We start from the raw sequence: 14429 nt of genomic DNA on the forward strand, positions 1-14429 counted from the left end.
CTCACTTCTTTTTTAAAAATTTTTATTCATTTAAAAAAATTGTATTGGAGTATAGCTGATTTACAATGTTGTGTTAGTTTCAAGTGTACGGCATAGCGATTCAGTTATACATATAGATATATTCATTCTTTTTCATATTCTTTTCCCATATAGGTTATTATAGAATATTGAGTTCCCTTTGCTCTACGGTAGGTCCTTGTTAGTTATCTATTTTACATATAGTAGTGTGTATGTATGCTAATCCCAAGCTCCTAATTTATCCCCCCACCCCTCACCTTTCCCCTTTGGTAACCATAAGTTTGTTTTCGAAATCTGTGAGTCTGTTTCTGTTTTGTAAATAAGTTCATTTATATCATTAAAAAAAAATTAGATTCCACGTGAGTGATATATTTGTTTTTCTCTTTCTGACTTACTTCACTTAGTATGATAACCTCTAGGTCTATCCACGTTGCTGCAAATGGCATTGTTTCATTCTTTTTCATGGCTGAGTAATGTTTCATTGTATATATGTACCACATCTTCTCTATCCATTCCTCTGTTGATGGACATTTAGGTTGCTTCCATGTCTTGGCTATTGTAACTAGTGCTACAGTGAAAATTGGGGTGCACGTATCTTTTCAAATTATGGTTTTCTCTGAATATATGCCCAGGAGTGGGACTGCTGGATCATATGGTAGTTCTGTTTTTAGTTTTTAAAGGAACCTGCATACTGTTCTCCATAGTGGTTGTATCAATTTACATTCCCACCAACAGTGTAGGAGGGTTCCCTTTTCTCCACACCCTCTCCAGCATTTATTGTTTGTAGACTTTTTGATGATGGCTATTCTGACCAGCGTGAAGTGATACCTCATTGTAGTTTTGATTTGCATTTCTCTGATAATTAGTGATGTTGAGCATCTTTTCATGTGCTTTCTGCCCACCTGTATATCTTCACTGGAAAAATGTCTATTTAAATCTTCTGCCCATTTTCTTATTGGGTTGTTTGTTTTTTTGACATAATGCTGCATGAGCTGTTTGTATATTTTGGAGATTAATCCCTTGTCGGCTGCTTTGTTTGCAAATATTTTTTCCTATTCCGGGGGTTGTCTTTTTGTTTTGTTTATGGTTTCCTTTGCTGTGCAAAAGCTTTTAATTGGGTCCCATTTGTTTATTTTTGTTTTTATTTTCACTACTCTAGGAGGTAGATCAAAAAAAGATACTGCTGCAATTTATGTCAGAGTGTTCTGCCTATGTTTTCCTCTAAGAGTTTTATAGTGTCTGGCCTTACATTTAGGTCTTTGATCCATTTTGAGTTTATTTTTGTGTATGGTGTTAGAGAATGTTCTAATTTCATTCTTTTCCATGTAGCTGTCCAGTTTTCCCAGCACCACTTATTCAAAACACTGTCTTTTCTCCATTGTATATTCTTGCCTCCTTTGTCATCGATTAATTGGCCACAGGTGTGTGTGTTTATTTCTAGGCTTTCTATCCTGTTCCATTATCTACATTTCTGTGTTTGTGCCAGCACCATAGTGTTTTGATTACTGTAGCTTTGTAGTATAGTCTGAAGTCAAGGAACCCGATTCCTTCAGCTCCGTTCTTTCAAAATTGCTTTGGCTGTTTGGGGTCTTCTGTGTTTCCATAAAAACTAAAAAAATTTTTTGTTCCAATTCTGTGAAAAATGCCACTGGTAATTTGATAGGGGTTGCATTGAATCTATCGATTGCCTTGGGTAGTATAGTCATTTTGACAATACTGATTCTTCCAATCCAAGAACATGGTATATCTTTCCATCTGTGTCATCTTTGGTTTCTCTCATCAGTGTCTTATACTTTTCAGAGCACAGGTCTTTTGCCTCCTTAGGTAGGTTTATTCCTAGGTATTTTATTCTTTTTGATGTGACGGTAAATGGGATTGTTTCCTTAATTTCTCTTTCTGATATTTTGTTGTTAGTGTATAGGAATGCAAGAGATTTGTGTATTACTTTTGTATCCTGCAACTTTACCGAATTCATTGATTAGCTCTAGTAGTCTTCTGGTAGCATCTTTAGGATTTTCTATGTATAGTTTCATGTCACCTTCAAACAGTGACAGATTTACTTCTTCTTTTCCAGTTTGGATTCCTTTTATTTCTTTTTCTTCTCTGATTGCCATGGCTAGGACTTCCAAAACTATGTTGAATAATAGTGGTGAGAGTGGACATCCTTGTCTTCTTCCTGATCTTAGAGGGAATGCTTTCAGCTTTTCACCATTGAGAATGATGTTAGCTGTGGGTTTGTCATATATGGCCTTTATTATGTTGAGGTTAAGTTCCCTCTATGCCCACTTTCTGGGGAGTTTTTATTATAAACGGCTGTTGAATTTTGTCAGAAGCTTTTTCTGCATCTATTGAGATGATCATATGGTTTTTATTCTTCAGTTTTTAATGTGGTATACCACACTGATTGATTTGTGGATACTGAAGAGTCCTTGTATCCCTAGGATAAATCCCACTTGATCATGATGTATGATCCTTTTAATGTATTGCTGGATTTGGTTTGCTAGTGTTTTGTTGAGTACTTTTGCATCTATGTTCATCAATGATATTGGCCTGTAATTTTCTTGTGGCATCTTTTTTCTGGTTTTGGTATCAGGGTGATGGTGGTCTCATAGGATGAGCTGAGTGTTCCTTCCTCTGCAATTTTTTGCAAGAGTTTCAGAAGGGTAGGTGTTAACTCTTCTCTAAATGTTTGATAGAATTTGCCTCTCAAGCCATCTGGCCCTGGACTTCTCTTTGTTGGAAGTCTTTAAATCACTGTTTCAATTTCAGTACTTGTGAGTGGTCTGTTCATATTTTGTATTTCTTCTTCCTTCAGTCTTGGAGGTTGTACCTTTCTAAGAATTTGTCTGTTTCTTCTAGGTTGTTCTTTTTATTGGCATATAGTTGTCTGTAGTAATTTCTTATGATCCTTTGTATTTCTGTGGTGTCACTTGTAACATTTTTTCATTTCTAATTTTATTGATTTGAGTCCTTTCCCTTTTCTTCTAAAGGTTTATCAATTTTATCTTTTCAAAGAACCAGCTTTTAGTTTCATCGTTCTTTTCTATTGTTTTCTTGTTTCTTTCATTTATTTCTGCTCTGATCTTTATTTCTTTCCTTCTGCTAACTTTGGGTTTTGTTTGTTCTTCTTTCTCTAGTTGCTTTAGGTATAAGGTTAGGTTGTTCATTTGAGATTTTTCTTGTTTCCTGAGGTTAAGATTGTATTGGTATAAACTTCACTCTTAGAACTGCTTTTGCTGCATCCCATAGGTTTTAGATTGTCGTGTTTTCGTTGTCATTTGTCTCTGGGTGTTTTCTGATTTCCTCTTTGGTTTCTTCAGTGATCCATTGGTTGTTTAGTAACATTGTTTAGCCTCCACGTGTCTGTACTTTTTACACTTATTTTCCTGTAACTGATTTCTAAGCTCATAGAGTTGTGGTTGAAAAAGATGCCTGATATGATTTCAGTTTTCTTAAGTTTACCAAGGCTTGATTTGTGGCCCAAGATGTGACCTATCCTGGAGAATGTTCCATGTGCCCTTGAGAAGACAGTGTATTCTGTTCTTTTGGATGGAACGTTCTATAGATATCAATTAAGTGCACCTGGTCTAATGTGTCGTTTAAGGCCTGTGTTTCCTTATTGATTTTCTGTCTGGATGATCTGTCCATTGATGAGAGTGGGTGTGCCCCACTATTACTGTGTTACTGTTGATTTCTCCTTTTATGGCTGTTAGCATTTGCCTTTTATATTGAGGTGCTCCTATGTTGGGTGTATATATATTTACAATTGTTATATCTTCTTGGATTGATCCCTTGATCATTATGTAGAGTCCTTCTTTGTCTCTTATAACAGTCTTTAAAGTCTGTTTTGTCTGATATGAGTATTGCTACTCCAGCTTTCTTTTGATTTCCATTTACATGAAATACCTTTTTCCATCCCCTCACTTTCAGTCTGTATGTGTCCCTAGATCTGAAGTGCATCTCTTGTAGACAACATATATATGTGTCTTGTTTTTGTATCTATTCAGCCAGTGTATGTCTTGGCTGGAGCATTTAATCCATTTACATTTAAGGTAATTATTGGTATGTATGTTTTGTTTTGTTTTTTTGCGGTACGTGGGCCTCTCACTGTTGTGGCCTCTCCTGTTGCGGAGCACAGGCTCCGGACGCACAGGCTCAGCGGCCATGGCTCACGGGCCTAGCTGCTCCGCGGCATGTGGGATCCTTCCGGACTGGGGCACGAACCCGTGTCCCCTGCATCGGCAGGCGGACTCTCAACCACTGTGCCACCAGGGAAGCCCAGGTATGTATGTTCTTATTGCCATTTTGTTAATTGTTTTGCATTTGTTTTTGCAGGTCTTTTTTCTTCCCTTCCCCTTTTGTTCACTTCTCTTGTGACTTGATGACTATCTTTAGTGTTGTGTTTGGATTGTTTTTTCTTTTTTGTGTGTGTATCTACTATAGATTTTTGGTTTGTGGTTCCCATGAGGTTTTGATATAGCAGTCAATATATATACAAGATTGTTTTAAGTTGCTGGTCTCTTAATTTCCAATGCATTTCCAATATCCTGCATTTGTACTCTCCTGTTCTCATGATTGCTAGTTTTGACGACATATTTGTGTGTGGATGATCCCCTACCTTTATTTCATGTTTGCCTTTACCAGCGAGCTTTCCCATTCATAATTTTCTTGTTTGTAGTTGTGGCCTTTTATTTTCTGCCTAGAGAAGTTCCTTTAGGATTTGTTGTAAAGCTGGTTTGCTGGTGCTGAATCCTCTTGGCTTTTGCTCGTCTGTGAAGCTTTTGATTTCTCTGTCATATTTGAACGAGAGCCTTGCTGGATACAGTATTCTTGGTTGTAGGTTTTTCCCTTTCATCACTTTAAATATATCATGCCACTCCCTTCTGGCCTGCAGAGTTTCTGCCGAAAAATCAGCTGATAACCTTCTGGGAGTTCCCTTGTATGTTAACAACTGTTGCTTTTCCCTTGATACTTTTAATATTTTTTGTCTTTAATTTTTGGCAGTTTGATTAATTAATATGTCTTGGTGTAGTCCTCCTTGGGTTTATCTTGTACGGGACTCTCCGTGCTTCCTGGACTTGAGTGAGTGTTCATGTTAGGCTCATCCTAGGTGACCTCGTTGACACTTCCCTGTCTTTGATCATCCTTCCCGGCAGGTTTCCCAAGCCCCCTTTTCCCACTGAAGCCCTCTCATGCCTACTGGACATCTCTGTTCTGATGCTGTGCTGACAATTCTAACTACTCTGCCTGCTTCCTTTTTCCATGAGTGGAATCAGCACCTACCCCACTGTCCAAACCAGAAAGTTTGGAGTCACCCTCCCTCCACACACTCCCTGGCACTGTTCACCTCCCATATTCAAGCTCTGAGTTCTGTGGATTCTTCTTCCTAAATCTCTCTATCCTCTTCCACCACCCCAGGTCGGGCCACCATCTATTCTGGGTTATTTCCACAGCCACTCTAGATGGCCCTGCTTACCTGTGTGGCCTCATCCCAGCCTCCAATGAAAGCACCGAGTGCTCCCTCTTTCTCTAGCCAACTGCTGCTCATCCTTCAGGTTTCCAATCACCTCTTCCAGGAAGACCACCAAGCCTGATTTAGGTGCCCTTGCTACGTGTTTCCTATCAAAGCACTTACCACATGATACTGTCATTTCCTATTTAATGTCTGGATCGCTTTGCAGGCCATGTGTGTGTGGTTCATTATTTTAGCCCCTGAAGCTAGGACAGTAACCATAAAGACATTCACAAACTTCTGGATGAATATAAGTAAAAGGAGATTTCCAAGTCTGTAAAATTCAAACCCAAACTGAGTGATATCATCCTAAATAACTTAATTTAGAAACAAAAACCTTGAGCCCAGCTTTCAAATGGTTTGGTCAAGAAAAGGCACCTCAACATCATGAGGAGTAAGCTGAGAGCGCAGGGGCGCCTTTCATGTAAGCAAATCCCCATTTTGGGCAGTTGAGGTTTGCACACGGAAAGCTGCCTCCCAAATTCTTAAACTGATTCCAGTTGAATCTGTTTATAATCCTGCATAATCAACAAAATGTGGTTCAAGTATTACCTAATGTCCAGTGACTCAGAAGAAAGTAAAGAGTCTCCTCGTCCATCCCTAAGTCTTTACACACAAAAAATACGCTAATGAGATCTTAACATTTTATAATTGGAAAGGAGTTTGAAGCTCATTAAGCCAATATTTTATTGGTGAATTTGAAGCTCAACACTGTCGTTTTACAGGTGAGAAAACTGGGACTCAGGGAGGCAGAGAGACTGACTCAAGGTCACACCTGCCCTATTAGTCATAAAGCGGGGCTAGGACTCGGGTGCTGGGCTGTACCTGCCAGTTTGGAGCGTGCTGACAGCAGAGGCGGCTGTTTTCTCAAGATCACGTTGATAGGAAATGTTTCACACACACCTCAAACTAATAACTGCTTCACTGTCCAACAGGGCAGCCAACCTGAGGGAGAGAACTGGAGGAGAACGTCCCTCAGGCCCATGAAGAGCTTCTCACTGTAGCGGAGGGGAAATGGCTAGAACCGCATGTCCGCGGGACTGAGGTGAGAGAGAGGCCGGGCACTTACCTTTTCTTTGTCACTTGCTTCCCTAGCCACTGTAGAGCCCTGAAAGAGAAAGAGATAATGAAACCATGTGCACGCGAGGTATCAGCTTCACGTGAAATATGCAAACACTCCAGGGCAGAGCGCGGAAATAAATGAGCACCGACTTTGCACTGGCCCCTCCCCGAGTGTGCTGCACCCTCTGCAGGGATTCCTGTCCACCTGTCTCCAACCCCTTCCCTGCCGTGTCACCTGTGCTGTCTTCTCCCTGGTTCCTGTCCTCCTGCTGGCAATCAGAAAACCCGACAATCACGTGAACAATGACTTACTAAACGTGGAGTCAAACATCAATCGTCAGAAGTGGTTGGTTTGAGGGTCTTCAAAGTGAAGTGGGCCGTCAGCTGGCCTCAGTGATCACTGGGGCATAGAGGCCTCTTTCCCACACTGCGTCCTCTAGGTGGGGGCGTGCCCTGGCCCCCGAATGCCCGTCTCCCCTGGCTTAGGGTTACTGATGCATGTGCTTCCTCACTTACCATGACTAAGACCCAGTGGGTACTTCCCGGCCCCTTTCACTTTGGAGGTCCCTTCAAACACACGTCTCCTTGCACCGCTTCTGTGTCAGAACCTAGGCTGAGCACAGAGGTATAAAGTAGAAGAAAACACAGTTCTTGGTCGCAGCAATTTCTACTCTACTGCACTGGTTTTCCAAATGATGCCCTCGGTTCTGTGTTGTCTGAAATGACAGAGTGTTCCTGATGCCGACAGGGGTGCTTTGGGGTAGAGTTCAAGAACAGAAACTGTCCTTTGTTTGTGGAAGATCTTAATGCAAAAGATAGATTAGGAAACAAATGGCCAGTGAATTCCTAACTTTGTTAATACAACAGTGAGCATTTATCCTTTGTGCTCCGTGGTGACCATCGCAGTGTCTCACCCAGCAACGCCCAGTGTTTGCTGAGTGAACGGCTGGAGGAGGATCACGGCCCGACTGACTGCTCTCCCTCCCCTGCCAGCACTGGATGCCCAGACTATGACTAGGTCACTGGAGCGATCCATTTACCTGACCATGTTTTAAATAGATATTTATTGGCCTGGAATACTTGCATTAGCCAATCATTAAGAGAATGTGTATGTGACTTGGGAAAATTTAAAGTAGCTTCTAGGTTGGCCACTCTTAACATTTTTGCTCTATGACCATCTTGCCTTCAAGCAGCTCAGGCATTAGTCAGGATGTGTGTAACGTGTTCACAGATGGGGAGACTCCTGGTACTGGGGAAGGGGGCCAAGCCCAGGCCAGGGGGTCCCTGGGGGCCACTTCTCCATCTGCCCCATGCTCAGCATTCCCAGGTCTGGTGGATCCGAAAGACCCTGCTGCCAACCCAGGGAAGATGCTCGAAGCTTCTGGGGGATGTGTCGGAGGAGCACAAAGCTGACCCAGCACGTGAAGATGAACCGTGTAACCTGGTCATGAAGGAGAGCCCTCTGCCTGGCTGAGCCCAGCAGCCGTCACCTACAATGGTTTGTTTCTTCCTTTACAGATTCTTGAATTCGGGCCACAGTCTCTTCCTCTGTACACTGACTGCTAACAAAGAATGTCCCCAGATTTAAAGGGGAGGGGGGGCTAAATCCTCAGGTATTACATACTTGTAATACCCGAGTCTCTGTATCTTTAACCAAGTTTTTTAGTCTCTGTGTGTTTTCCCCTCTACGATATAATTTACTCTGCTCCTAATTCTCACTGAAGCTTCGTCTCTATATAAAAATGCAGAGCATTAGCCTGGAAAAACTCATCCAAATTTAAATTCATTCAGAATTTAAAAATTAAAACAAAATTAGAAACGTTAAGTCAGTCAAGGCTGAGAGTCTAAGCCATGAAATGATGCCAGATGCCCAGGTTCCCTCACAACGGCAAGTACTGGCAAGAAAAGTTTACTCTACAAGCTAAAAAGGGAGACGAAATCATGACATCCAAGGTTAAAACTATAACATCCAGTCTATAAGCATAATTTACATGAGGATATGCTTGAACAGGATATGCTCAAGCAGGATATGCTTAAGATAGAGGCACTACCTTAAGCATTTCCGGGGGATAAAAAAGTAGAACCAAAACAACTGCCTTTAAGGGACTTATCAGTAGAATGGATGAGACAATGAAAATCCATCCACTCCTCCCCACGTGCCTTATGCTGGACGTGACACATACATATCTCATTAATCCTCACAGCAGCGGAGGTAAGATCACCTCTGTTCTACAGATGAAGAAACTGTGGCTCATAGAGGTTCAGCATCTTGCACACAGCTAACAAGCAGTAAAAAACCAGGACATGTGGCTTCAGAGGTCAACTGGCTTCTTACATGGGAGAGTCACGCCAATGAAAAGACCTATAATACGCAGCAGAGTGAGCTAAGTAACACTGCCAAGGGCCTCATGAGGGAGATGGTTCCAAAGAGCCCCGTAGGCTGGGATTTCCACCTGTAAAATAGCTACGACTTGGAGGCAGGACGGAGCAAAGCTGTATTTGGGAAGCTTATATTGTTCATCTGAACTCCAGAGGGTAGGAGATAAGCCTAGAACATTCCCCCTCCCTTAGACTAGCATTCTCAAAGCATAGTTCAGCACCCAGGGGTCTGCAAAGGCAAAACTATCTTTATAATAATACTGAGACACTATTTGCCTATTTCACCACCTTGATATTTGCACGGATACTGCAAATACAATGGTGGGTAAAGCTGCTGGCAGCTCAGCACAAACCCAGCAGTGGCACCAAATGGTATTAGTGGAGTTTGTCATAAAACATATGCATAGCCTCGAGGAAGCAGTTCACCTAACTCAGTCAATCCATCATTCCAAATGACCAAAGCATGACGTAGCCAGACCAACGCGTGCAAAAAGACTGACGGATTTTAACAAGTTCACCGATGTGATTTCAGATTCCACACTGTAACTCAGCTTTGAGACATTACCACTTGTCAGGTTAAGGTGTGATATCAAAGGAAAACATCCACAAATTTCTGAAAAAGTTATTAAAAACTCCTCCTCTCCTTTTCCAACTACATATTTGTGTAAGGTCTGATTTTCTTCATACACTTCAATCAAATAACTTGGCAACAGGTGGACAGCCAAACCAGACAGGATGTTCTGTCTCACCAAACCTGACAGTAGAGAGATTTGCAAGGATATAAAAAACAATGCTACCTGTTCCACTAAACTTTTTGATTTGGAAGGTATTTTTCATAAAGACATGCTAACATGTAATGGTTTTACTATTTTAAATAAGTTTTTTTCAATGTCTCATTTCTAATATTGTAAGTATTAGTAGACATAACCTACATAAGCAGAAGCTTTCTGGGGTCCTCTTTTAAGGGTGTGAAGGAGTCTGAGATAAAAAAAAAATTCGAGATCCACTGATGAAGACCAAAGGTTGGAAAACTTTTTCTGAAAAGGGTCAGAGGGGTAGTGTTTCAGGCTTTGTGGTCCAAAACGGTCTCTATGGTAACCACTCAACTCTGCTGTTACAGTGCAACCACATAACGATACACAAACCACAGGCATTGTGGGATTCCAATAAAACTATTTACAAAAATGGCCATGTTGGCTGTGCCACGGAGGCAGGTCACAGCCTGCCAGCTCCTGACCTGGACGTTGCCTATGTCGGTGATCCCAGAAGTCAGATCCCCTCACTCCACAATCAGAATTTCCAGTGGTCCGCCTCTCACTTGGGGTCTCTGAAACAGCCTGTCTCCAGGTCTGCTCCTCAGCCTATCCCTCACCTCCTTCAGGTCTGCAGTGAAGCGAAACCCTATTCCAAACCGCATCCCTTCCCCATGCTTCCTGTCTTTACTTCTGTCCATGGCACTGATCACTTCCTAGTATACTCCATGATTTACTTACCCCTTTTACTTATTACCATCCGTCTTTACCCACCAGAATGTCAGCTCGTTGAGAGCAGGTTTGGTCTATTTTGTTCATCGAGCCATTCCCAGCACCTAAAGCAGTGCCTGGCCCATAGCTGGTGTTCAATACATACTTGTTGAATAAAATAGACATGGTAGCTCTCGTAGGTGCAAGTGGTCCTCGCTTAACACAAAGGAGCGCTCCTGGCAGCTTTGTGCTCTGGGCGCCTCCTAAGTGCTCAGCATGATCAATTACACACAACGTGGATGACCAAACTTAATGAATAAAAGTTAATAAAAATCAGTCTTACCTTTAAGTCATATTTCCTATATACAGATAAACGGTGGCTGAACACATTTCTTGTAACAATCACATATATTTCAACTCCATCAACATTAAGCCGGTACATGCCCAGGAACTGGGGAAGAAGGGTGATCCCATGACATTCCACTATATACTGCATAGGAGAGAAAGAAAAAAGGGGAAATGATCCAGTCAAAAGGTGTTCATTCAGATGTAAAATGTAACTCTTCTGCTCTGGTGTTTATACAAAGTGATAATGGTTTATTATCCAACTATTAATGTCCTGTTTACAGAAAATGACCATGTTTGTACTGCCTCCAGCAGTACAGGTCTGCATCCACCGTGCAGACACAGATAAAATTCAACTCTATCTCGAGAGACATTTTCTCCCTAACATTCCAAACTAATTTGTAAAGTCAAAACTTGGATATAATGGTGTAGGGTGAGGACAAGTGATTGGTCCTTTCTGTAATTCCTTTAAAGTGAAATCACACTCTACCTGGGGCTGCCATCTTCCTCCCTAGAAGCCTTTATGATGATTTCATGAGGTTGAGGCAGCGTGACTTGGCCACTAAGATCAACTCCTTTAACAGTGTTGAAGTCGAGGTTAAAAAGGAAATTGTGGAGAAAGCTCAGTGTTAGAAGCTGGGAGAGTTGGGCTCCAGTCCTGGTTTTCCTGTTTCTTATTGAGACTCTAATGTTTAAATTGCCCACTGGTCTCCCAAGGCAAAAGGAATAAAAGCAAAAATAAACAAATGGGACCTAATCAAACATACAAGCTTCTGCACAGCAAACGAAACCATAAACAAAATGAAAAGACAACCTACAGAATGGGAGAATGTATTTGCAAATGAAGCAACCGACAAGAGCTTAATTTCCAAAATATACAAACAACTCATACAACTCAACAACAACAAAAAACCAACAACCCAATCAAAGATTGGTTTTTCGAAAAACACTTCTCCAAAGAAGAAATACAAATGGCCAACAGGCACACGAAAAGATGCTCAGCATCACTGATTATTAGAGAAATGCAAATTAGAACTACAATGAGGTACCGCCTCACACCAGTCAGAATGGCCATCATTCACAAGTCTACAAATAACAAATGCTGGAGAGGGTGTGGAGAAAAGGGAACCCTCCTACACTGTTGGTGGGAGTGTAAATTGGTGCAGCCACTATGGAAAATAGTATGAAGGTTCCTCAAAAAAACTAAAAACAGAGTTGCCATATGATCCAGCAATCCCACTCCTGGGCATATCCTGAGAAAAAATGATAATTTGAAAAGATACATGCACCCCTCTGTTCATAGCAGCACTAGTTACAATAGCCAAGACATGTAAACAAACTAAATGTCCATCCTCAGAGGAATGGATAAAGAAGATGTGGTATATATATACAATGGAATATTACTCAGCCATCAAAAAGAATTAAATAATGCCATTTGCAGCAACACGGATGGACCTAGAGATTATCATACTAAGCGAAGTAAACGAGAAAGACAAATGCCATATATCACTTATATATGGAATCTAAAATACGATACAGATCAGCATAGCTATGAAGCAAAAACAGACTCACAACTATAGAGAACAGACTTGTGGTTGCCAAGGGGGAGGGAGGATAGGAATGGGAATTTGATTTTAGCAGAGGCAAACTGTTATATACAGGATGGATAAACAACATCATACTGTATAGCACAGGGAACTATATTCAATATTCTGTGATAAACCATAGTGGAAAAGAATATGAAAAGAATATATATATGTATAACTGAGTCACTTTGCTGTACAGCAGAAATTAATACATTATAAATTAACTATACTTCAATAAAATTAAAAAAATAATTTATGAAAAAATATTCTTTTTTTGGATACATTAAAATGAATACTTTGTATATTTACAAGTGACATTGAATAAAAAATTCATGTCAGTGAAGAAATAAATAAACTGCCCACCAGAGCAGCGGTGTGAAAAAGGGCTTGTCCCCACTCTACAGACAGATGGACACACTCTGGCCCCATGTTGGATTCATCAAATCCACTGAACAAGTCCCAGAACTGACACCATTTCCAAGGAGAGTTGCAAAAACACAACATGCGTTTATCAGTCTTGAATGACGATACTCTATAAGGCCACAAGATGGAGACACTTCTCCTCAAAAGACCATCCTTACAAACTGGGTCCCATTGCACTTTCCAAAGGAAAGTTAGGTTTTCCTTTCTTTAAAATGAAGGGGAAAGAAGATTTCAAAAAAGCTTTTATTCCCATGACATGTGTGTGAACTCTCTAGGATAACTGAACAGCATGAATAACATGATTCCAAAATTGTAAAAATGGTACCTGTTGTGCCTATTTACAGAGATGTGTCTGGAAGAATGGTCACTATGGTAATGGTGAACTTTAGGGTAACTGCTTTCTTCCTTTTTTTAAAAAAAAAACTATTCTGCTCTAAGTTTTCTGTTGTACAGTGAACATTTTATAAAGATAAGAAAGTAATCAGAATGCCCTTTCAAACTTTTTAGTGGTAAACACTGTAATAATCAACTCTGATAATATTAAACCAACTTAAGATTTTTTTTAAAAAAGCCTTTAGTTTTTATCATTAAAGAAAAGATGAACAGCATCAGTATAGGAGTTTGATTTTTGCCACCCAGAGTTTTGGAAGACTCTAAAGATGCTCCTGCCCTTAAAAAAAAAATCTTACCGACCATAATTGAGCTATATTTTAGTTTGATGGATTTTTCTGAGTTTCACCCACAACCTGCTCTTAATGCAAAGTCTGATCAGAGGAACATTTTCTATTTCTCGCCTTTCAAAAAACAGTAAATTAACTTGATTTTCGCTAATACAAAATAGGTGGTAAAGAGTTCTTGGCTGAAATGAAGATTTCTCACATCTGATGTAAAGAAACAAAAAAGAGTGGTGGTCTGGTACCTCTGAAGAGAGATGGCTGGATGGGCCTTTTAAACACATGGAGGCACACAGGTTTCAGTTTGGCTGTTCAAGTCCCCTGCCTTTGTGCCATTCTGCTCAGTTATTCTCATCATGGCCTATCTTTTAAAAGTCCTGCTGGTAGAAGATATCTCTTAGATCAAAATCTTGGTACAGTCACAGAGCACCCGGAACAGAGCAGATACTGACCGCTATCCATATTGATGAATATGTTAAAGAAACCTGACTACAGGAGGTCACCGACAAGCTGGTTTTTTCCCCCAGGGGAAAACACACACAGATTACATTCTACAACTCCTCTATCTTTAAGATTACATAAGTTACTCCATGTTAAAAAAAACAGATCAAATTTGATCCACTTCATCCAGCAACTTTCTGTGTGCACTTGTTCTCAAAGGCAAGGCTCACCTATGAGGCTCTCTGATGAACACCTTGAAAAATAGAGTTAATAAAACTCCTGAGTATGTAAATATGTACAAAACCACGACCACAGAAAGCCTCTCACGTTAGAGTTCAGTACTGACAAGCAGCAGTTGGTAGCAAAGGTTTAGAAAGCATTTATGCGTCAAAACTTTGCAGAAGAGAAAATTCTCCCCGTGAACTGAATTTCTGGGTGGGCGCACCGGGAAGACGCTGCTTCACGTCAGTGGAGGAAGGTCTCACTGGGTCTGTGAGCACCTGGGCTGAGGCACCACTGCACACGG

At 40.8% G+C, this 14429-nt stretch overlaps 1 protein-coding gene across 2 annotated transcripts in view; it reads right to left on the reverse strand.

Moving 5' to 3' along the window:
• PIP4K2A (phosphatidylinositol-5-phosphate 4-kinase type 2 alpha) overlaps positions 1 to 14429 on the reverse strand; it is a 177685-nt gene that overhangs the window by 33795 nt on the left and 129461 nt on the right. For both annotated transcript variants that reach the window (XR_010934027.1, XM_067702995.1), the window contains exons 5-6: positions 10778 to 10924; positions 6600 to 6638 (exon numbers count right to left, since the gene is read on the reverse strand). Coding sequence is in view for 1 of the 2 variants with exons in the window: in XM_067702995.1 (XP_067559096.1) it covers positions 6600 to 6638; positions 10778 to 10924 (186 nt within the window). In the remaining variant the exon portion in view is untranslated. The remainder of the gene's footprint in view (positions 1 to 6599; positions 6639 to 10777; positions 10925 to 14429) is intronic.

The sequence above is a fragment of the Pseudorca crassidens genome, chromosome 1 (genome assembly GCF_039906515.1).
Source record: "Pseudorca crassidens isolate mPseCra1 chromosome 1, mPseCra1.hap1, whole genome shotgun sequence".
Lineage (NCBI taxonomy): Eukaryota > Metazoa > Chordata > Mammalia > Artiodactyla > Delphinidae > Pseudorca > Pseudorca crassidens.